Source organism: Vanessa tameamea, chromosome Z (assembly GCF_037043105.1).
Source record: "Vanessa tameamea isolate UH-Manoa-2023 chromosome Z, ilVanTame1 primary haplotype, whole genome shotgun sequence".
Taxonomy (NCBI): Eukaryota; Metazoa; Arthropoda; class Insecta; order Lepidoptera; family Nymphalidae; genus Vanessa; species Vanessa tameamea.
This window is the reverse complement of record NC_087341.1, coordinates 13,266,874-13,291,151: the sequence shown is the minus strand read 5'-3', so window position 1 is coordinate 13,291,151 and position 24,278 is coordinate 13,266,874. Positions and strand designations below refer to the sequence as shown.

General features: G+C 33.2%; 1 protein-coding gene across 3 annotated transcripts in view; it reads right to left on the bottom strand.

Annotated features, from left to right (window-relative positions):
• LOC113402352 (protein bric-a-brac 1-like) overlaps nucleotides 1-23,665 on the bottom strand; it is a 239,839-nt gene extending 216,174 nt beyond the window's left edge. For all 3 annotated transcript variants that reach the window (XM_026642577.2, XM_026642592.2, XM_026642584.2), the window contains exon 1: nucleotides 22,892-23,665. In XM_026642577.2, coding sequence (XP_026498362.2) covers nucleotides 22,892-23,578 — 687 coding nt within the window. In that variant the 5' untranslated portion in view covers nucleotides 23,579-23,665. The remainder of the gene's footprint in view (nucleotides 1-22,891) is intronic.
• Between the last annotated feature and the right edge of the window lie 613 nt (nucleotides 23,666-24,278).

Genomic DNA, 24,278 nt, shown 5'->3' with positions numbered 1-24,278 from the left:
AGTGCAAGAAACAAGTGCTGATTTCATCTCTACGCTTGTCCGTTCAAGACTGTTACGTTTTGTGACTTAATCTCATTGTTTAAACAGTTAAATGGATTGTTATCCATCGATTTAAAACTTTTTAAAGAACCCTTAAGAATTGGGCCATTATTATATAGGCTGTTAGTTTTTACTAATTATAATACAAAGAATAATTTTGTATGAAAATCTATGACTGATATATTTTAATTCGGTCAAAACAAAACAACATATTTATACATCCGTGTCTCAAACTATCCGTCTATTTTATATAGGTCATAGCCACAGTGTATCAATCTGGTGTAAATAAAAAAAACACAAACAACTATGACACGTAAAACTTCAAAGTCAATAATTTTAGTGCAACGTTACTATATGTAACGTTTCTGACGTAAAAATTACTGTAGGTATGAAAGGAAGTTAGGTATATTAATGTTAGTACTCTGCGTTTCTAAGCCATCGATGCGATCGAGATGAAAAATTGGTTCTTCTGTGCACGAGCGAAGGTTCCTGACCAAAAAAAAAAAAACAAAAATATATCTTTGTCTATAATTTGTCATTCAGTTATGTTAGTTTGTAAATTTAATATAAATAAATAAATTATATCCATTTAAAAATAATTATTATAAATACATATAACTATTATTTACAAAGCTCTGAATACGATAACTTCTGTTAGATACGCTAACAACTACTAATAGTGCTTGTAATAATAAACACGTGACAACGCCTAAACGGTATTTAAACGGCGTTTAGCGGAAAGTCGAGCCCCGAGGCAACGTGTCTAGCTCTTTCTCGTGCACCTTTTTACGTTATAGCATTTTATTAAAAGCAAAAATAAAGCTCATCTACAACTTGATGAATTATTTTTAGTTCTAAATAGTCATAGTCGTATTTATAGCAGATATCTACTAATATTATAAATGCTAGAGTAAATCTGTCTGTCTGTCTGTGCTTTCTCGACTAAGCCATGGAACAGATTTTGATGAAATTTCGTACGGAGTAAGCTTAAGCACCAATAAAGATATTAGATTTTTTTTTTTATTTATCCCTCGAGCTGTTAAAATATCTAGTAGTGAAATATCTTGACAGCACATATCACATTTACAGTTTTGATACTAAATAACTTTATCTTAATAACAATTGTGTCCAAAATTCGTACAGCAATTGTTGAAGGAAGTAGCCGGCCCAGGAGAAAATATTTAGCAGCGTGACATTAGCCTTAAGGTTTAAAAGAAGCTTTCCAATTGCCTAAACGTATCGCGCCCTAACGTCGCCCTAATCTATAAATCTACCAGACGGATTTGGACAATATTTTAGCGTAAGATCTACGTAGCGTAAGGTCATCTACTCAGAACAATAAAGGAGGTTAGGTAGATTAAATTATGCTGTGACCGACGGGGGCTCGATTAGAATAATATTAATTAGTGTGATAAAGAAAATTTGATTTTATATTTACGTATGATTTTTTTTTTTAATTGAAAGTCATTTCAAGAATATGACTTTATTGTAACAGCCAGTCTGTTATCCGATCGTAGTTACATATCGATATCTTCTAAAGTATTCATTCGAATGACGTCGTGTAACAGATAACTATAATCTATATTAAATGTCCAACTTAACTATAATATAAACAATAGTGTTTCTTTCCGAGTCGGTTGAATTTTGACAGTAAATAAGAAAGTGTATTGCTTCTTTAGAAATGTATCGAAATCTATAATTTTGAGAAAGTGGTATATATTTGTGGTGTGGTACTATAAGTATGACCTTTACTAATTATGAGTGTATCTCAGAAGATACATGCTATCGTCAACTTATTTGTAGGTCTCTATAATACCTTTAATTGTCTAGTACATTGTTTTAATTTATCACCTACATTTAGTGAGCTTTAGCCAAAAAACCGTATTAATGTTTAGGAATTATTTAGAAGGAGTATTATAATATAAAGGTAATTAATGTCATATTTTACGTACCGGTAACAATATAACACATGTAACTTCGTATTTACTAATATTCTTGACGAATTTACGCGTAATATTCGCGAAAGTATATAAATCGGCATTCATGACATCATTAATGTAACAAATAATAAATTACCCAGACACGTGTTAACGCGTAAACGATTTTAAAACTATGCTTAACGTAATAGGCGACGGCCCCGCGGACCAATCTAGTGTCTATTTGTTTTTATTAAACTGTTATTAAAAGGTATATTCTAGATTTTAACCTTTAAATTATTCACCTAATGGTAAGGTGCCTTTGAATATGCTGACAATTTAATATTACTGATTATATTCGATCGATATTTTTGATAAATAATCACAAAATACTGATAAAATTATATTATATGTAAGAATAAACTCATAATTGAACGAAGAATTCAATTATGAAATTAAAACGTAACATGCGACACAAACTATAACATTTTATACTTAGGTTAGACGAATTTAAATTTTTCATATTTCACGAGTGAGATGAAAAATTATTAAAATATCGATGTAAATAAAAATTTAATTATATAATGCTATTAAAAAATATTACATAACCAATATTCAACCCCAAGGTCATTAAACGCTGCGTCTACTAACGCCCTAAGCTAAAATCATGTTCAACGCCAATACACCTGTAAATTGACATTCGCATCGAATATAATATTAAAATAATAATCAAAACACCGTCTTAGGTAACAAAGCGATAGTCTTATGATACTCACCGCGAAACATTATAATTGAACACTTAACATTTTAAATGCAAATTCGGAACCGCAAAAAAAAAAATCGTTTAATATGTACACGTCTTCGACACGTATAACGTTTAAAATATTCATAAGGGAATCTTTAATTATAATAACATCTGGATTTAAATTATAAACAGCAATATGGCACCGTATATCTGGGTACGCTTTATAAATTTTAAAAACGCGCCAACCGTGGATAATGTGTCTAATCGTGTTCCGTCATAATTGCATATTATATGTAGTTTTATTTATTCATTAATGTATGTTTAATCTAGCATTAGTTGAGGAGAAAACTACGCGTTGAATTGTCGTGTTTCAAATCATATTTAGAGAACATTTATTTATATTGTTTTCTGACGGAGCTAATAGTGTGAGGTAACTTCTTCGTCTAGATGTGGTTTTATTGAATTAACTCTAAATTGTTTTTAATAAATAACATATTTCAAAACGAATCTAACTATATAGATGTATCTGGTAAAGTTATTAAAAAAAAGGGGTTAAAAGTTCAACAATAAATTTAAAAAACTCGAATGCAATTTTAAGGCTCACTCATACGTAAACCCAACAAAACTGGACTGATACGTTCAGACAGCACGAATAAACAATTATTATTATTATGTTGAATATTGTCATTTATTGAGCACCAACCGGCGAGCCGGTCATTGAAATATCATCGGGTCTGCATATCTTGCCGGAAATCAAACGTAGTACCAGTAAGTATAAAGGTAAATTTATACAATGTAACAAAATAAAATGAGCCGCTTAAAAAAAATTGATGTTCTCAATATATATAATTTATTTCCTTGTTTTAATTTTATTTTCGTATCACAAATAATTAAGTGATTGTAATGTGTATGCCGTATTAGTATAGCGCACTTCGCAATCTTGATAATTGACATTTTTAAATGTTAACATAATGTAAAGAGTTTGTGCGTCTGTGGTTATGCATATCTACCTATATGTATGTATAATAATATGTAGGTTATTTTTTAACAAAACCATGTTGTTTTCTAAATATCAAAAGTTGATAACATGTCACAGTTCAACTAGAAATTTAAAAAATAGTTATGCAAAAATATAAGCGAAATTAATATTATAATTATTATCGTATAATTAATATATTTTTTTATTTATACATATAATAATGTAAATAAAGGATTTAGAAGGATTTCCTTTGCTTTAATTAAAAAAGAAACCTATTTGTAATCGAAATGAATTATAAATTGCTAATAGGATTTATTAGTGGGTCTTTGCATAAATGTTTTTTCCTTTCCTAACTTTATATATTTTATCCGAATTCAATTTCGGAAACGGAAATTGTTCTTCGTACAAGTCTGTCGTCGCCTTATATTCCACAGGTGGCTGGCGACCTTTAACAACATCTCGAGACACGAAAAACCTTAGAACAGTTACACTGGAAATGGCTCAATCGTTATTTAAATAATTTTCCATAAAACACATTTTTTATTATATACTAGCTAGCCGTCTCGACGGATTGAATAACACGTTTACATTGAAGGACACATTTTTTATATTTTTTATTTTTAAATATTTATTAGAAGATTAGCCCTTACACGCCCGCTTCGCTGAGCAGGTATAGAAGGTTTTACGGTATTCCAATTCGTCGATTGGTTATAGTCATAGTCGTTCAGTAGTTTTCACTTGATTGTCACACAAAGATAAAATATGATTACATATTCCTCTTCATTCGAGTTGCAGGAGGTTCAAATAAATCGGGCGCCGATATATATTGCTGATGATGGTCAAGAATTGAACCATCGGAGAATGTCTTTTAAAATTTTGTTAACGCTTGCTGTAGTGCAGACAAGGCTGATTATGTATTTATAAAAGATAATACGAAATTAAAATGACTGAAATAAATAGCACGTACGTAGACTTTTGCCGGTTCTTTGCGATACAATAATATAAATTCTATAAAACTTCGGAATACAAAGGCATCATCATAGTAATTGATAACAGCGTTTTAAAACGGCTAACATGATATACGGACGATATCTACAGAAATCTACATTAATTACGTTCGGTTACAATTAATTTGAACTTTATCAACGACAAATTTGAAATAAATAAATAAAACAAATGAATATAATCGTATTTGACATTTCGCCATCTGTAATTATAGTAAGGAAGGTCTAATTGCACATGCAATTAATCAATTAACCAAGCTATTACAGAGTAATCCTTTTAAAATTTACTTTTTATAACTGATAAGAAATTATGAATTACTTTGAAGATAATGGATAAAGGTTTAATATGATAAGGGCTGGGATACGACGTTTGAAAATATTCTACGCTCGTTTTCGAATTGCAAAAATTGTTTATTAATTTGTTTAGATCTTTCATGCAAAGTCTTAATAGCCTGTTCCACCTTTACTGTGGACATAAAGGAACTCCTCAACCGTAACCAGCATAGACTAGAAATTTTAAGTGTCGCCATATTTAAAAAGGAAATTGTTGTAAAAAAACATGCAAGCGACCGGGCGACACAATACAGAATAGCATTTACCTATGTAATACAGAATTCAAATGACCATTATACCATTAGTAGATAAAATACGACGTAATGTTGAAGTAAAATAAATAGGATCTAGTTTGAACTAGTTTTTTCTACTAATTTCCAGTTTCGCATAGATCGTGTTTAATCTTATCGGTGTAAAATTCACTCTTTGTCTGACTGCGTCTGTACTAGCTTCGACGAGGAGTAAAAACAAAGAAAAAATTATTCATTGGGGGTCTTACCATACTTATCAATTATTCTACCAAACTGCTGATAAACAACTAATACTTTTTTTCTCGGTTTCAAAGGGCGAGTGAGCTGGTGTAATCACAAGGACAACTATAGATGCAATAAGGAAACGTTCCTACTTTACTACTAATTTCTACTACGCGTTCTGCAATGCTACTGATCTATTTCCGAGATGAGCGCTCACTTTCCGACAGCCAATTAAAATGTAACACAGGCTGTATAACTCATGATTACATTTAAACGTTTTGCAGTAATGAAACGTTGTCGTATTTTAACGTCATTTATGGATTGAGTAGAAAATTTGGCATAGGTACCATCAATGTATTATATCGCTCCACCGATTATATTTCAAGAGGATTTAAAACAAATAAAATTTGATAGTAAATAATGTCTGCTATTTTTATGATTTATAAATGACATTTAAGTTTTTTTTTTGTGTTTGTCAAAGACAGCAAACTACACAGTCTGCGTTATCATATACCGTTATTACTACCTGCCTGTAATTCCTTGACTTTAACATTCGAACAATAAATTATTAGTAAGCAAATTTCATCTGAATTTTCTCCATGATACAATACCTACAGGATTTTATAGACGAAAAAAGCGTCTAGGTAATATTCGTTGATATATACATTATACAGTATATTTAAATTTAATAGTATGTACTTGACTATGTAATTTCATTTAAGAAAAAGTATAATTTTTTGTCAGTTCTACTCACAATAGAATAATTATTACATGTCAATACAAAATCTATACTTATTATCATAAATGCGAAAGTAACTCTACATGTCTTTCTGTTGCTCCACCAGGCGACCAACCACTAAAACACGAGCGAAGCCGCGGTCGATATCTCCATTTCATTCCTAACAACTTCAAAACGGACGTACCTGAAATACCGTTTTACAATCACATTTATTTAATAGCTTTGATAGTGTTACTCAATGTGGTGCAATTCCGCGATTATCATTGCCATTGGCCTGTTAGTGCGATTAATTTGCGGCGTTATAATATTGGATACTAATTACTTTATCTAAGTGGCCGTGCCGCTTTCTATGGACGGGCAGGGAACGTTGGGTCGGATTATATCGTGTTATGCGTTAGATCGCTTCATTAATGTCGTCCATTGAAGAAATTAATTATATTTCCAACGAATGTTTCATTTTATAAATGTAGTTCACATTAAAACTATAACGTCATATTTGAATTTTGCGAACAAACCTGTATAATTTAATACTCCTATTATATTATTAATATGTGTGTATTATTGAGATGTAGAGACATTCGTTTTATTTATCGTTCGAAAGTGTTATATCTTATTACAAGTGAGCTGATACAATAGTGTTTTTCTCTATTTACGAATGCGGTGAGTGCATCGGTATCATCTCTTACAAAACGTCTTTCACCGACGGTTCTCTGACGTTTATCGTGTTAGAGAGATATTAGCGATAAGACTACCTTTGTCGTAATTGCAATGAGAGCATCATTTGTTTTTGATTATTTTAATATAATATTATATAAATAATAGAAATAATACACACTGCAGAAATAATATACACATACACACACATACAGTATATACAATGGTTCTCTCCAATTCATTTACACTCTTTCTCTCTCTCTAACAAACAAACACATAAATAGTGTGTATGTATGTATTCTAGGCCGCTTATTAAGCTTATATCGTCAATAAATGCAAATACTTCCTATAATAATATAACATAAGCTTACAATCCGATAACAAATGGGTAGGAATTAGGTCGCGTTAAGTACTTTTTATTTAATACTAGGTGTTTCCTGTGAGTCGGTAGGTGTTGTGATTTCCCGTCAATCACGTAATTTACATACGTTCCCTATCAAGGATTTCATTATGTCAAATTTCAAGTATGTATCACGATGAGGATTTATATAAATAATAAATATATTTATTGCATTTCGAGGGGTAGAATTAAGCTGTACTTATACTAGAAGCATGATCTTAGTACACAATAAATAATGAATTTGATTGCATTCAATCAATATCGTCAAGACAGACTAAATATTTAGTTGTATAATCCCGGTATTTAGTGTCAGGGTCGCGTCCTTGCATCCTCGGTATGCCCGAATTATTGGACACGCGATTCTGACCTACTTTCCTCGCCGACTAGCAGACAACATTTAACTTATTTATTAAATAAATAAATAAATAAATATTGGACAACATCACATACATTACTCTGATCCCAATGTAAGTAGCTAAAGCACTCGTGTTATGGAAAATCAGAAGTAACGACGGTACCACAAACACCCAGACCCGAGGCAACATAGAAAACCAATGAACTTTTTCTACATCGACTCGGCCGGGAATCGAACCCGGGACCTCGGAGCGGCGGACCCATGAAAACCGGTGTACACACTACTCGACCACGGAGGTCTTTTATTATAGGTAGACCTACTGTCGAATAGGCCATCTAATGGTAAGTAGTTACGACTGTTATAGTAATTGATACCGTATGAAATATAAACAATTTTTACACCGTCAATGCGCCGCCACCCATGACTATGAGATATGTCCCTTAGGCGTGTTATATTAGCTCATTCACCCTTCAAAAACCGTCATTAATAATTGTTGCTATTTGGCGATATAATAAATGATGATTAGCTGGTTACCTCACCAGTTGGATGGCATTTATCGGCTGCGTAATTTCCAACGTTTTAAGAAAATAATACTAATAATAATGTTAAGTTCTCTTCACAAAAAAAGATCTTTCAATTATTAAAAAGTGATAATTATATCCATATCATATTCCGAATGTGTGAAGTTTAAGTGTACGATTTTCGTGTGTCATGTTATAACTATAAAGCGGATATATTCAAAAAGCATATGTAGATCTATTTCAATCATCAATGTACTAAAAATAATCCCTTATTTAATTTTCGAAAATGATCTGTATCGCCGTTATCGATAACGTTATATAATATTGTATACTACATATTCATCGTATTTTTTTTATTTTTATTTATCGAACGAATGAATTAAAATATAAGTTTTCAGTTTAAATAAAAACCCTATATGTGAATGTCGTGAACATTGCGTTCTTTAATAACTTTGAAATCGAAGTTCTAAACTAAGTTGTATAGAAATAAAAATTGTGCCTCAATGTTTTTACTTAACTCCTAAACTTACGTATCAAGTTATAAAATAGTTCAAGTGTGTACGTTTCTTGGGCTCGAAATAAATATTAACAAAAATAACTCCTTTAAAACAAACGTTTTAATTTAATTGCATTTATAGCGATATATTATTTATATGTTTAACGTTACTTATGAAAATAATGTTACCGTCTAACATCAATACCAAATAAAATCAAATTAATTTATTTAATATTAACATTTACTATAAGAAGCATTACACTTACTTATTGACTGTCAAAATAAACACTACCACCGAAAAATAAAATAAACTGACTTGAGAAGAACTGGCAAACGAAACTCGGCGGTTTTTTTTTGTCTATGTCTATATATATATATATGTCTATGTCTATATATATGTATATGTCTATACATATATTGAATATCAAGAAATAGCCAGGACGCGATCGTTTCGTTCCCAATGTGTGCTATCAACCATGAACTCACTAATTTTATAATAACGTCTTGCACACAGGCGTTCTTTAACATTTTTTTTTTTAATTTATCAACAGAGGCATTTAGAACGCTTTCTAGGATCCTGTTGTAAAAAAAAAAAAACTCGCAGTCCAGTAACAGAAGTAATAAGTTTGTGTTGGGACAGAATATATATTGAGAAGCAACAGTTAATATCTTGATCCCTTTTATTCTATATTGTGCTCCGGTTAAGGGTGAATAAGCCCTATAATCACAGACACAAGGGATATGACAGATCCAGCGACTTTCGCATTGACGGTCAGGCGTAGTTTATACTTAAGACGATTTAACAAAAGGAAACAAACTAAAAAAATACATTGTAGGTATTTTTTTATCAAGTCGAGGTGGCTCAGTGGTTACGAAACATAAATCTTACCAATGATTGCGGTGTCAAACCACGGCAAGCGTTAATTATCATGTGCTTAATTTGTGTTTATTATTAATCTCGTGACATCGTGAGAAAACCTACATGTGTCAAATTAAAATCTGCATCATGTGTATCCACCAAACCACATTGGATAACCAGCTGGAATTAGCTCCTGACTGCAGTGGGACATTCAAAAGCGCTCTTAATTGTGATAAAGTTTTATTTATGTGTTCTTTGCAATAAATAAAATTAGTTTTATAATGTAACGATTGGTTAAAATTTATTTACTATAAAATTTATATGTACTGATAATAATGATCCTCAACAATCCAAAATGAGCACCAGTACGCATACATACGGATGTACTCTCTATTCCTTTTCCGACCGGACAGCAATCCGACACAATCAGAGATATCATTGCTTTCTGAGGCTTAAAACTCGCTCCTATGACCAAGTCCAAAAACTATTTACAAGCCCGATATCAGTTCGATCCCAGTACTTCGACTTCAGCAATAAGTTAGCCACACCTCCAAGACGCAAGGAACTAAAATAAATACTGTAAGTATTTATGTGTATGATGTGTATGATTATATTCTTAAATATGAAAATCACGTTTTTTTATTATATAACAATGATTCTCACTTATTTCCCATGTCGGAGATGCGTTCAAAAACTGGCCTAGATAAGATTAAAGGATTAACTTTATTATCTCCGTGTGTTTAATCATTGATAATAATCCGCGGACTTATCGCCACATAGTCCAAATAATATTATCTATTGTTATTAAGGAAACTTGAAAATATTTAATTTGAATATAAGATGTCGTAAAGATAAGCTTGAACAACATTGAAAAAAAATTGCAATTTTTCTATTTTCCTTTCGCGGTTTAATTATTGTTTTCTGAGGTACCGACTTCACTTCTCATTCTCATATATACCTATACATGCATATCGCAATTTTATATACCTTATAACCCTTTAGAGAGATGATATAGCAAGCGCCCAGGGCGCTCTGAAGCCGAGATCTGTGACGTTGTATGTTATAGCAAGCAAATGGGACACGGCGGGCGCGGTGTTGTTTAAACGTGGCGCGCTATTTGTTTGGTGACAAATAAAAAGTGTAGGTATGAAGCATACGACACTGAAAGAAATATGTCTGAAATTTAAAAAAAACAGTATGGAACGGGCACTATTTTTATCAAATATTTTAAATTATTATAAGTACTTCAAATTATTAGATTAAGACAGGTGTTTATGTAGGTAGGATTGTGTATTGAAGGTGTCTCGAAGTCGCGGAACTTTTCCAGATTCAACGGAATCGGGACCCGGCTATTCTGTCCGGGGCTCGAAATTTGCTTCTTGTTTCTTGTAAATAAGTATATGTTTGAAGATAATTTGATTAGCTTTCTACGGCATCAAACGTTACTAGTTACTTTTTTTAAATTAAAATAATCACCGTGACAAATAATACTTTATGAAGTCTGTTTTTTAAATATAAAATATTTATTATAACATTAAATTATATAATAAATACTTAATTAATGTTTAAAATGTTAGAATTTCATTTTAACATTTTTTGATCAGATTATTTTTCATTGATTTAAATAATATTAATATTAATGCAGTCGACACTAGTCCTGCATCGCTGATTAGGTAACACATACACTATTATATACACTCTACACTAGTGCCATGAGATAATTTCTACATCCGGCCCACGAGTGGGTAAATAGGTACAACCAAAATCACATCTACAGATCGTTCGAAAGTTCGCCCCAATTATTTTCGACGATACTACTTTTCCAACAACGTTGATCATTTGTTTGAATTATAAATCAAAATTGATCACGTGAACAACTCAGTGCTGACCTGAATCTGAACCTAAATATATGACTGAAGTAATTAATAATTGCTTGAAATTTAAATTCCGATGAATTCCACTAAGGTTCTATATTTAGGGTTCCGTAATAAAAACGTCTTAGATAACAAAAAACGGCTGACAATAAGAGTAATTTATTTTGGCCCGCGGCTTTGCTCGCGTATCGCGTAAAAATGTGCGCAAACGCAGATTTATCCCTTACCGATGAGACAATCACATCAGATCAGTAAATACTGATGAGACAATCGAAAAAGATCAGTAAACCACAATGATCAAGTTTCACGTACTTGCCGGTGACGTAAAAGCTTAAAATTCGCAGCAACAATATTTTTTAGACCTACGAAGGTTTTCACACCAGAGCTTCGGGATTTTAAGCATTAAATGCAGCCACTAGACCAACGAGGAAGTCATTAATGTTTCTAACGCGTATACTAAGATTGACCTTTTAAACGCTGCGTGAAGCGACATCGAATACAAATGTAAATAAATTTATTATAAAAACTATTTTACTAAATCAAGCAAGGCAAGTCCATCTTGACGTTATTCCCAAAAGACACTGATTATGTACTATTATATACAAAAAAGGGCATTTTTTTTATATATTGTCCTTATATGTACCTGCTTCAAAAACACATATTCTTTTATTGCGCGCGCATATATACTATCCATAAATAATCAACAACACGGTTATTTTTTAAATATAAACGATTTAGGTACATAAAGAATGTCGAACTTCCTTCGAAACATTTATAAATCCGTATAAAATCAAAAATATTTCTTTCAAAGAATAAAAAAAGCAACGTGGTTACGTCTTAATTAGTAATATTTATTCTGGCTGTCCACGTGTAAGCGGGTCACATGTACCGACGGTGTAAGGCTGTTGACACAAGAGCGGTCACAAGGATCGACGGTGTAAACAAAAAAGACCTTAATTCATTTGAAATGGCACTTTCCTCTTATCTCTGTTGTTTTAAATTAAAACAATAAAACAGATAACGTGTGTGCACTGGCTTAATGAGCCTAGTAATGAGAATGGCCGATGTTTGTCCAAACACAAATTGTGAAAGATATAACTTTGTCTTATTGTGTAATGTAGACTCGCGGGCTGATACAAGTATTTATTTTTTTTCATGAGAAATAACATAGCGGCCGTTTGATCTCATGTTTGATTAACAAAATGAACAAACCGTACCTTATTTGAATCGCCTTAAGGACATCGTTTGTTTTGCAATAATTAGGTATGTACTCATCCGAATGAACGAAGTAAAGTTGGCATCGAAAATTACATTCATTAAATTCAATCAATACTCAATACTAAAAAGGGAAAAAATTGCCACGGGACGCTCGGCAGACGTGAAACATCGAAATCGTTGGTTATTGCAAGAATTTATAATTAATTAAAGAAAAGCAATAAATAATTAAGATATTTTTTTATTAGTATTACAATAGCGACGGAGAGGAGGCACGATGGTATAAGAGATCGTCATGCCGTTTGCCGCCTTACCCCATAGGCTCACCAATAGTAATATCACATCGAAAAACTTATTAAAAAAACAACAAACACATTCGTCTTCTTAATATTTAAAATAGAAAAAAAAAACGTCGCGGCTACGTTACTACACCCGTCCCAAACAAACACGGGCATTTGCTCGAATCGTATTTAAATCGAGTTATCGCATAGAGCGTTTAATATTTTATGAAAGCAAGTAGCGAGTCTGGTTCGTCGACCGCGGTTGACACTTATTCGAATTTAAATTCCCGATACCCGCCGAATAGCTACCGGGATCACTCTTCCATTCACGCGGACGACGCGAAAATATCTTCATTCGACTGGTTCCTTCCAATTAGCTGTCGGACGATTTAATTTTTCACGCACTTCAAAGGTTTAATTCTAAATTCAAATTTAGTTTCCGAAATTCTTTAAACGGTTCACATGGAGACAATTCTACGGAAAGTATTTCAGTATTTAAGATTCATAAAACATCTAAACTATTCATATATTTCCCTATGATACATCACAAGACGCAAATGTAAGTTTTGCGCAATTGGCTCGTGCAAAAAATCTATTACATATAAACATCAAACACATAAACATCTCAACGTAAACTATCAATTGAATTGTTTTCCATAACGCAAATGTATTGCGATCACGTCAATGGGCTTCAGCTCAAACTAGACTCAAGTATGAGACAAGACAAGGTTCGAAGTCGGACCTGTCACTAAGTTTCGTAAGTAATTGCGATTATTTGGATATTTTAAAGTAATGCATGTTGATCATTAAAATATTTTCACTTGCTTATTATAAGAAATTATAGTAGGTTTTTTATTATAGATAAATATATATTATCGTACATAGACTTCGGTTTAATGTTCTCGGTAGATTGTGTTATTGTCGGTCAATTATATTTAGACTTAAAACCTTTCCTTTTACCTTTTTTTCTTTAAATTTTCGTTGACAATTTTAAAGTAAACTCACGCTCGGTAACATGTTTTTTTTTTTAATTTATTGAACAAAGACAGACGACCAAATGCGTAACCCGAACATAACTGGTGACCACCACCCGTAGTTATTGTAAGAAATATTAACCGTTCCTTGCACCTGTAATTACACTGACTCATTCACTATTGAAACAGCAACACAACAATACAAATTATTATTGTTGGGTAGTAGAATGACAGATGAGTGTGTGGTACCCATCCAGATGGTACCATAAGCAATATAAGGAAGTGATAATTAGAAGACAACGACATAAAAATTTCGTAATTTATATAAAGAAAGTCGGGCATAAATTATGTATAGGAAACATGAGCGATATTAAATAAAACACAGTTCGATTCTAAAGAACCATGAATTCTATACACGTTATATATTTTTTAATTTCACGCCCAAATACATATTAATTGCTGATATAAATATATGTTCAATACGAGTTTTCAAAGGAATTATATTGAAACACTTTAAAACAATTGAATTTCAGAGCAATCACAACCTTATTCTTCGAATACGAATTATAACCAACGAACGAAAAAAGGGTTTTTTGCCCAAGCGTGGGACGATTCTGTTCTATTAATTATAAATAAATTTCATATTTTCATCATTTAGAAATAGCAAAATATTTATTGTTAATTAAAATTAAAACAATAAAAACATCTTGATAACATTTTATTTATTTACCGTCAATTTAATTCCATCATTGAGATTTCCGTCGCTGTTCTCAATAAATTATTGTAACGTTTATTTTTTCATAAACAGAAAATCGTTCACGACTAATATGATGAAATATGTAATAACGAATCGAATATTTAATAATGATCAGTCAAATTCAATACGAGGAGATAATTTCATATGATTTTATTGAAACTGTGAACAGTAACCAGATCAATGCTAGACGTGTCAGTTACAATTGGATTGGTTAATTTATAATTAATAAAATTTCCTTTAAAAGTAAGTTTGTTGTTTTAATTATACAATTATTTTTACAATAATAGAGTTTCTGAAAATAGTCTTACTATATGATTATAATGACGGTTTTATACGAAGACTTAAATAACTATCCTATCCTTTTCCTCCCACTTACGATTATGAGATGGCAATATTTAATCTTGTCAGATCTGTTTAGTTTAGAGATTCTGAATCAAACAAAAGAATCGATAAAAAATAAACACTCAGTCTAAATAAATCAACGAGGATGAAACTGAGGTCTTCGATAACCCTTGATAATGTGCTCCTGACCCATCCTGGCCTGCCCTTCCTAAATTGAGACTAACGAATTGCGCAGATTCTATATAAATGTCCCGAGATATCCTTTTGGAAAGCAGTCGCAAATAAAATTCTTATTAAATATCCCGTTTGAATTATAACAGTAACAAAAACAAAACCGTATATAAAAGAAAGAGACAGAGGATACAGAGGGAAAGGTCGCCTGGACATGGGCATGACGCTTTTTCCTAACATGACCATTTCTAATCCTTCACTCTACTGTAAGCCGCGTAAAAGAACTTCGTTCCAATAAATGCACTCGTTTCTGTGAAAAAAAAACAGGTGCTCTAGCGAGTACGCATACACAGGTGTACTCTCTATTCCCTACTCTCGCGGTCTTGGAAGTGCCAACTGACACTTGCAACGGCAGTGTTTTTAATCTTTGCAAAGCTACTAAGAATTTGTCGACAGAATATACCAATAAATTTTATTTGCTCGATTCAAAACTTAAACCCGAGACGTAATGATCCCTGAACACTAGCAACTAAACCGACGAGGTAGTTACTAAAATCGTATTGGATCAATTGGATACCAACCGCTTCGTACCTATTCACAGTTTACGGAAGATTTAAAAGTTATACAAAAAGATGATTTTAGTCCAATTTAGTTTGTCTACAATTATTTTCTATTTTGCACTGCGATATGTGATTATAAAATAAATTATTGAATTGAACGAAAACTATATCAGAGAATATAATTTGACACTAATGTATGCGAAGCGAAAGAAACTTGGTGGTAGGGTTTTATACGGCTGGGTATGTACCACTCATCAGATATTCTACCGCCAAACGGCATTTCATTAGTATTGTTGTGTTCCTTGAGCCGAGATGGCCCAGTGGTTAGAACGCGTGCATCTTAACCGATGATTTCGGGTTCAAACCCAGGCAGGCACCACTGAATTTTCATGTGCTTAATTTGTGTTTATAATTCATCTCGTGCTCGGCGGTGAAGGAAAACATCGTGAGGAAACCTGCATGTGTCTAATTTCAACGAAATTCTGCCACATGTGTATTCCACCAACCCGCATTGGAGCAGCGTGGTGGAATATGCTCCATACCTTATCCTCAACGGGAGAGGAGGCCTTAACCCAGCAGTGGGAAATTTACACGCTGATTATGTTTATGTTATGTTTATGTTCCTATTGTTGTATTCATATATCTATGGTCGATGGTGACCACTTACCATCACGTTGCTTATTTGCCCGTCCGCATCCCCTATTACATAAAAAAAGAAATGTTGCCGAACGTACCTAATAACATTATCAATCCTTACCGGATTAAAATTTGGTCTTTTTTAAAATTCAAAAAGTTACACCTACACATTAAGCCAATTACGTTTTTGACGTGTTAAGATTGAATACTTTATATATATCTCGAATGTTTGATTTACTTTTAAGGTGACGTCACATCCAAATTAGGTCATGCGCTTATTCACAAAAACAATATCAAGTTGTGAATCATTTTGAAATGTAAATAAATTATCGTTATCATAACGACTAACGAACAATTGTTTTAGAGTTGTTTAGTATATTATTCAGTCTTCGCGTTTCGATAGTGAAACAGGGCATGCGCTTAATCTAGGAAACTAATTAGCTACCGAATGCTATGCTTTCGGCCTACATACGAATATCACCTCTATATCAAAACGCGATAAAGTTCTTTTCACATCGCACATTAATTTGAAACGTGTATAAGGTTGTAAAGGATTTATTTGGCTTTTCACATTTAAACTTTAAGATAAAACAAGATTCGGATGTACAGTTACATTAACTGTAAAACATACCATTCCGATTGAAGTTATCTTGAGTAGCGGCATTTTAAACCTATGTCGTTGTTAGCTTACCTACTTTTATTTAAAAAAAAAACACATTGTATAAATTCATTGGCTGTTCTATCCAGCTTAACTTTTGCATTTATAATATTAGAAAGATTTAATATTAATAGGTATACGTTATTAAATTGAAGGTTTGTAAGGCTTGCTAACTCGGCTCCGATTCGAATAGAAACACACGTGGGAGTATTTAATAACAAAATTTAATAAAAAAATGGGAGTATTTAATAACAAATGTAACCTAAGTCGAAGATTTCCTTTACAAGTGAGCACGAGAATGAGAAGTGAGAACTCAGTGGTGCTTGGTCTGAATCCGCAACCTTGGTTACGGTTATTATTAATGTTGGTAAATAGGTATTCCTATTGTAATAAACGTAACATTTATCTTATTTAATTTTAGTTTTAATTATATAATGTTTCTTTTACAGCATTATTACGAAGGCCGGGTAGGCAACTGCTTCGGGGAGCATCGACTGGGGCACCTAGTCTGAGATGAAGAGAATGGTAATGTTGAAGTCAAATACTATTTGATTGCAGTACTGACATAACATTGTAGGTAATACATTAAAAAAAAAAAAAAACAAATCTTAATTATGAATAAAATTACGTTATGGTAGAAATAATATGCTAGTTGCATATATATGGATTTGTTAGAATACCGCATTTTCCACTGAGCTAGATTACATGATTTAGATTTAATTTATTTTAATAAAATTAATTTCATGCTCCCTGTCGAAGGAAACCTGCATGAGGCCGATTAAAATCCTCATAGATGTATCGAATAACCGGTGGTAAATGCTCCTATAGGAAGAACTTCTAGAAGCCTTAGTGCAAAAGCAGAACAATTATGTTATGTCATTTCATACTATTGTACATTGGTACCTGGTAGGTATATTAGATAAGTAGGTAAGTACATTCAACTTTAGTTTGAAAAAACATCAACATTATCATTCATCGTTCAAGTTAAGTATTTTATAAGACGTCAATAACACGATCTAAATGAATTTGTAATTTTTTAATGTGTGGATAATCCATCCGACTCCTCGCGTGACTACGATATATAGGTAGACAATTGTTTTCTACGAGAAACATCGGCGCGTGCACATGCGACGATAAACTATAAACCTTTTCAGATCTTTCTAATGAATATATATTTCTATCAAGTCCTAGTAAGTTGTTTTTTTATAAACCATTGTCGGTTGCGTTATCACAATTAATAAACATTTCAGATTTTTGAAGTTAAAAGATCACCTACGAATCTAACACTTAGATACTAACACGGGTTATTCAATGAATAAAAAAGCTTCATGACTGAATATATTTTCTCTCATCATAAGAACCTAGATTTCATTTATGAAAATGGCATTTAAATAATTAAAAATAAAAAAAAACAACATCGAACGCAGCCATAAAACCACGTTTATCAGAGCTAAGACGTCAGAATTAATCGAACAGACTATAATAAATAGCCTTATCGGCAGTATAAATTAATCACTGGCCTAATACTTACTATATTTTTTTTTCTTACTTTTTTAATTACGCGCGTTAATTGAAATACGTGTCGCACGTGTTCTTTCACGCTTATAAAGCTTTACTAATGAACTATTGTTTATTTTAATATTTATACATTTATGAATATGTTTATAGATTTCTAACTGGAACGTACTTTAACAGATTACAACTAGCCATAGGTATGAACGGAGAAAGCTTTGAACTAAATTATTAAAAAAAAAAAAAAACATATGAAGGATGGTACCTACTTAGTTAGGCATTAAAGGTTAATCGTGTTGACGAATGCACAAGATAACGATGTCATCATAACCTTTCGCCGTTATGATCAATATAATAACTAGAAGGTCCTTAAAGGAATTTGAATATTTAATCATGTGTAAATTTCAAAAGGTATTTGATTAAGAACGAAATATATATCTATACATACTTATAAATATTTTAAGAATTTAATCGTGTATAAAAAACGATTGGTGGATTAGGTACCACACTATATCTTACCTAGGTACCATATACCTATGTGAATCGACCAAACTATTTTATACACTGAATAATTATAAATATATTATTTTTTATTAATGAGGTCTTCGCTTTTTATTTTATATTTATTAAATGAATATATATTGATATCTTTTAAATAACCGTAATACTGATCAACCCCTGTAATAAATTCCAGTACAAGCGACATTAACGAAATATTAGCTTCCGTGAACCGACTTCAATAAACAACGCGTCGCTATAATCAAGAAAGTCCATCAAGTCTTCAATAACAAAAATATTGGAGAAATCATAAATCATTCAGTAACAAAACTCAGCGGAAGAGGTATTACTTAAATTATGTTATTTCTAGTGTAATACTATATAAACACTTTTAAATATATGTATCGTATTTAAATTAATTATTTTTAAGAGGTCAATGAACTCATAAAAATCATATCGAAAAAAAAAACCATTATAAGTGAGCGTTTAATACCGAAGACCCTTCGGTGTGTAATTATATATGATTTGTAATTGTTTTCGTTTACTTTCTTACGAATATGACAAGAAAAACAAAACATTTTTCGAAACATTAATCGTACGTAACGCGACAAACGCTTCGAACAGCCACCGCAAAGTCAAACCCGCAGTTACATGACTAATTGAACATTTAAACTTCCACCGTAACGCCCTAAGTTCAAACTGACTTAGACACGTGTCCCAGTAGACAACGAGACGACTTGGGGTTACTTTAACTCTCTCTGAAAAGAGGTTCTCTTTAAAGCCGTATGTTGCTATTCGATTGCTTTTATAATTCATTGTATCCATATATATTTAAAAAAATGCCTAATCAAAATTAAATAATTTAAGTACATTTTAAATATAGAATTCATTTGCAAAAATAGTCTGCCTACATTACTTTGTCTAAGGATACTAGATATTGCATCAATGTCCTGAGATTGATTTTTCATTCGCTAGATTTAATGTAGACTATAGTCCTATCTATAACGGATTAGCAACATTTATCAACATTTAATCAAGTAAAACCAAACGATCTTTTACCTAAGTCTAAAATTTAATTCGTTTTATAATTAAAGTAATTACTGTTGTACTTAACTATAAATTCATAACACTTTTGGCAAATACCTACTGGTAAACCTATTACCTATTATTATTACATTCATAACTACGTCTAAATGAATTTTGCATGCTTATATGCAGGTATGTAACAGTTTCGGCGTACGTTAAAATGAACTCTCAAAGTGAAATTACGAGCGATGTTAATATCAAACGATGACAACAACGTCACGTCAACAACTACAGCAAGCGAATGTCACGTCACGTCGCGTCGCCGGTCGCGACGTCCTGCGCCCTTCGATTGACGCCCTTTTACACACAATAAGTATAGGTAACGCCATGTGTATTAATATACATCGATAATTTGCATTTGAAATGAATTGATGATTATCATTTTAATTTAGAACGTGGATGTACAAAAAAGAAGCATGTTTGTTAAACTATGGGTAACCTCAGTCTAAATAAATTTGAAATTTCGAATGACTTAAATTAATTAAAAAAAAAAAATTAGTAGTTTTATGTTTTTGATGTTTTCATTCATAATTATCAAACGACCAGGTCGCCAAAGCGGCGTAGGTATTTAATGTACGTAATAAAAAGTTAACGGAATTAAACAATACGTTAACGCAAAAATACAAAGAAAATCGTAAATATACCTACAAATGTTTAAAATATCGATAAGAAGCTATTGTTGCTCAGGCATTTTTCGAAATGCTGTTAATTTTGAACTCAATAGCACAAACATTCACTTATCTATGCTTATTGCAATGCTAATTGTGGTAGAACAATATCCTTTTGTTATAAGAAAGACCCAGTTTTAGTTCGCAAATACTAAATTACTCTCACCAACAACATTCAAGAACAATAGGTCGAAAACAATTTAATATAACGCATTCGAAACGCTGTGTTGCCACACTTATAAAATCCTACCGTTTTAGTAGATTGCAATATTATCACCGAAGCATGGATAATTTATATTTAATATTATATGATTATATCTACATACTCGAATGCATAATTTCATTATTAATTTATTTGAATTTAGAACGTTTTCAAATATTACTCGGACTTTGTATTAACGAGATTTCGATTCGCGGAGTTTCTAGACGTATGTTTTTTTTTTTTTGTTTATAATATACAGACGTGTGTATAACTTTGTATCGTATTCCTATAATATTTTATTTTTATTCAGTAAGATCAAGTAAGGATATTTTCTTAGTGTGTATGTGATTTCGATATCTAAAATATGAAATAATGTGAGCCGATATTAAGCTGGATGAAAATATTTGTGTTTACAGACTGGCCAGTTTACAGGGCCGGAATTAGTGATCTAGATCTAGACAACGAAGTAATGGATGCCCTTAATTATATTCAAATTAAATTGAAAAAAAGATTTCATACATTTTATTCAACAATTTATTGCGATTAAATTATCTCAACAAACCTTATGTAAATACATATACGTTTTATAATTACTCAGAATTTAAGGTATCTTAGTACCTATTTGGTATTTGTAAAATATTAGTGTATAAAAGTACCTACACAAAAATATATTATCTTGAAATTGTTAATTTTGACCAAACTATGTTTTTTTTAGAAGTTTCATGTGTCTCTAGAGGGGCCCTATGGTGGCCTGTAGCTCTGGATGGGCTCCCCCAAATCCGGCTCTGGTAGTTAATATACGTTTACCATATCTCACGTCTCATATTCTCGCGCACAAGGTTTAATAAGCTTATAAAATGAAATGCATTATAATTAATATTTCAAAGAGTAATAAAACTATTAATCATACGATATTTGATATTGTTTTTCCGCTTTATCAGTATAATACGTTTAAAATTTATTAATAGAAATTTAAGTACCTGTAGTAAGTATTTACATTTATTAACATACCTAGGTAATTTTTATATACATGATTATTTTAATTTATTTAACATACCTATGATTAGATTCGGATAGAATGAAAATATATTATTTGATATTATTTGATTATACGTAGTAATGAATTTATAAATTAAAATATTATTAAAAATAATGTCATATTTATTAAAATGCCTTTAAAATAATTCCTCAATGCGAAATCCATCATTTATGGACTTATGACTTTTTAAAAGCAATACCACCACGCGTGTTTTCTTAGAAAAGTTAATAAAATTTGATAAAAATAAATCTAAATACTAAGTAATTAGTTTGATACTTTTATTTATATATTATTATTTTATAACAATTTTATACTAACAAAATGTACAAAGTTACCGTCTCCTTGAGCAAACTTAATATAGTGAATCTTCGGCGCCGCGAGAGAATCGAAACAATGTCCTGGTATCTCAAACAGCTGAGCTACTTGGCTGCGATGTCGCGCGATTTAAAACCTTATTACTAGCAAATTAGAGTCGAATCTAAATCGTTCACATCCTTTAATAAACAAAAATATCAATAGTTATCGTAACTATTTAAATTGACTCTTGATCATCTTATTATTATTTTCGAAGCGATTGAAAGAGACGATAATACTTATGAGATGATGCCTTATGCAAAACACAAACAAATACGTAGGTACCTATACCTATCTAATTAAAAAAATATACCCACTGGCAGAAATGCTGATGGAAGAAAAATCGCGAAATAACACAAAGTACAACGATACTAATAAAAATGAAATGAATCTCCGCATCGTGAAAGTTACGAAAATAAATATTTAATAACTAACCGTTAAATAAATAATTCCCGCGAACAAAATGAGCTAATAGCGATTCGGAAAGGAAATTTTGCGAGAAAGGGGCGAGAGAAAGGGGAGGGAGATGGCGGGAGAGGTTTTCCACTTACCCGTTCCTCCTCGCGGATCATCTCGGCGATGCCGGGGCGGATGTCCACGTCGTCGACGTGCAGCGCGGGCGCGTTGGGCGCGTCGGGCGGCGCGTGCAGCAAGTCAGCGGGCGCGCCGGCACCGGCGGGCGACACGCGCGGGCTGCCCGCCGGGCTGCGCTCCGCCGATCGCCGACGAGCTTTAGCCGAGGCGCCGCCTGGGGACTCGCCCTCGCGGCTGCCAGGCCGCTTTCCAGCGCGGGCTTCCAGACCGCCGCCCGCCCGCAGCACGGCGTGCTCACCGCTCACATCCGTCAGACCCCTGATCTTCAGGGTCTCGGCTACCTTCAACAGCGCGGTGATCTGATCTTGCGACACGTTGATCTCTCCACGGTACATGAAATCTACCACCGCCTTCAGGTCGCAGTACTTAATATCGCGCATTATTATGATCGGGTGCCGGCAGGGGTTGTCCATGAACAGGGTCTGGAAGTAGGGGCTGCATGCCGAGAGCACCACTTTGTGCGCCTTCAGGCTCTGACCCTCGCAGGCGAGCGTGACGTCCACGAAGGACTCGGTCTGGAGCAGCTGATCGAAGCAATTGGCGAGATTCGTCTGATAATTATTCCATCGGAGACAGAACTGCTGGGGCGAGCCGTCGGCGGCTTCCCGGCCGTCCATCGCCGCGGATTCCTCCTCGGCCGGCATGGTTTTAGCGGCAGCGGGCTCGCATCTGCAATATAACGCGTGAGGAATGAAGTGCGCGACGCATGCACCGCGGGCGACGACTCGCGAGGCACTGAGCGGCGGGCTATCGTAGCGGGGCGCGCGGGCGGGGCCGGAGGCGGCGCGTGCCGCAAGCGAATGGCCGCCGCGCGCCGCCCCTCGCCACGCCCCCGCGCCCGCGCGCACTCCGCCACCCGCGCGCCCCCGTCCGCGCCTGCATCGATCGCGCGGCGCCCGCGCACGCCCGCGTGCACGACGTGCTGCAGCACGCCTACTGCACGACTAGCTCCTACTAGCTCAGCTCTACCGTGTCATTTGGACTACGATTGAATATATCTTATTTAATAATTCCTTTTTTGATATGATCGCATTGCGATTTCAGCATAAACAAGATACATTCGTGATATTGCGAGGAATTTTACAATACACGCAGAATATATCATTGATATTTTGTATCCAAGATAATAAACGAACTGCAGAAATAGAATACTTAAAAAAACCTGTAAAATAGTAACTCTCGTGTATTATTAAAAAAGCAAGTAGGCATTGAAACCCTGGGCTTGTTTGATTTACTAGTTTTGTTCGTAGGTAAATATTAGCACATACCTAATTATAAATTCTAAACGACATGACTTTAAAATGAGAAAAACGGGGGACTACAAAATTCGATGTGAATATGGAG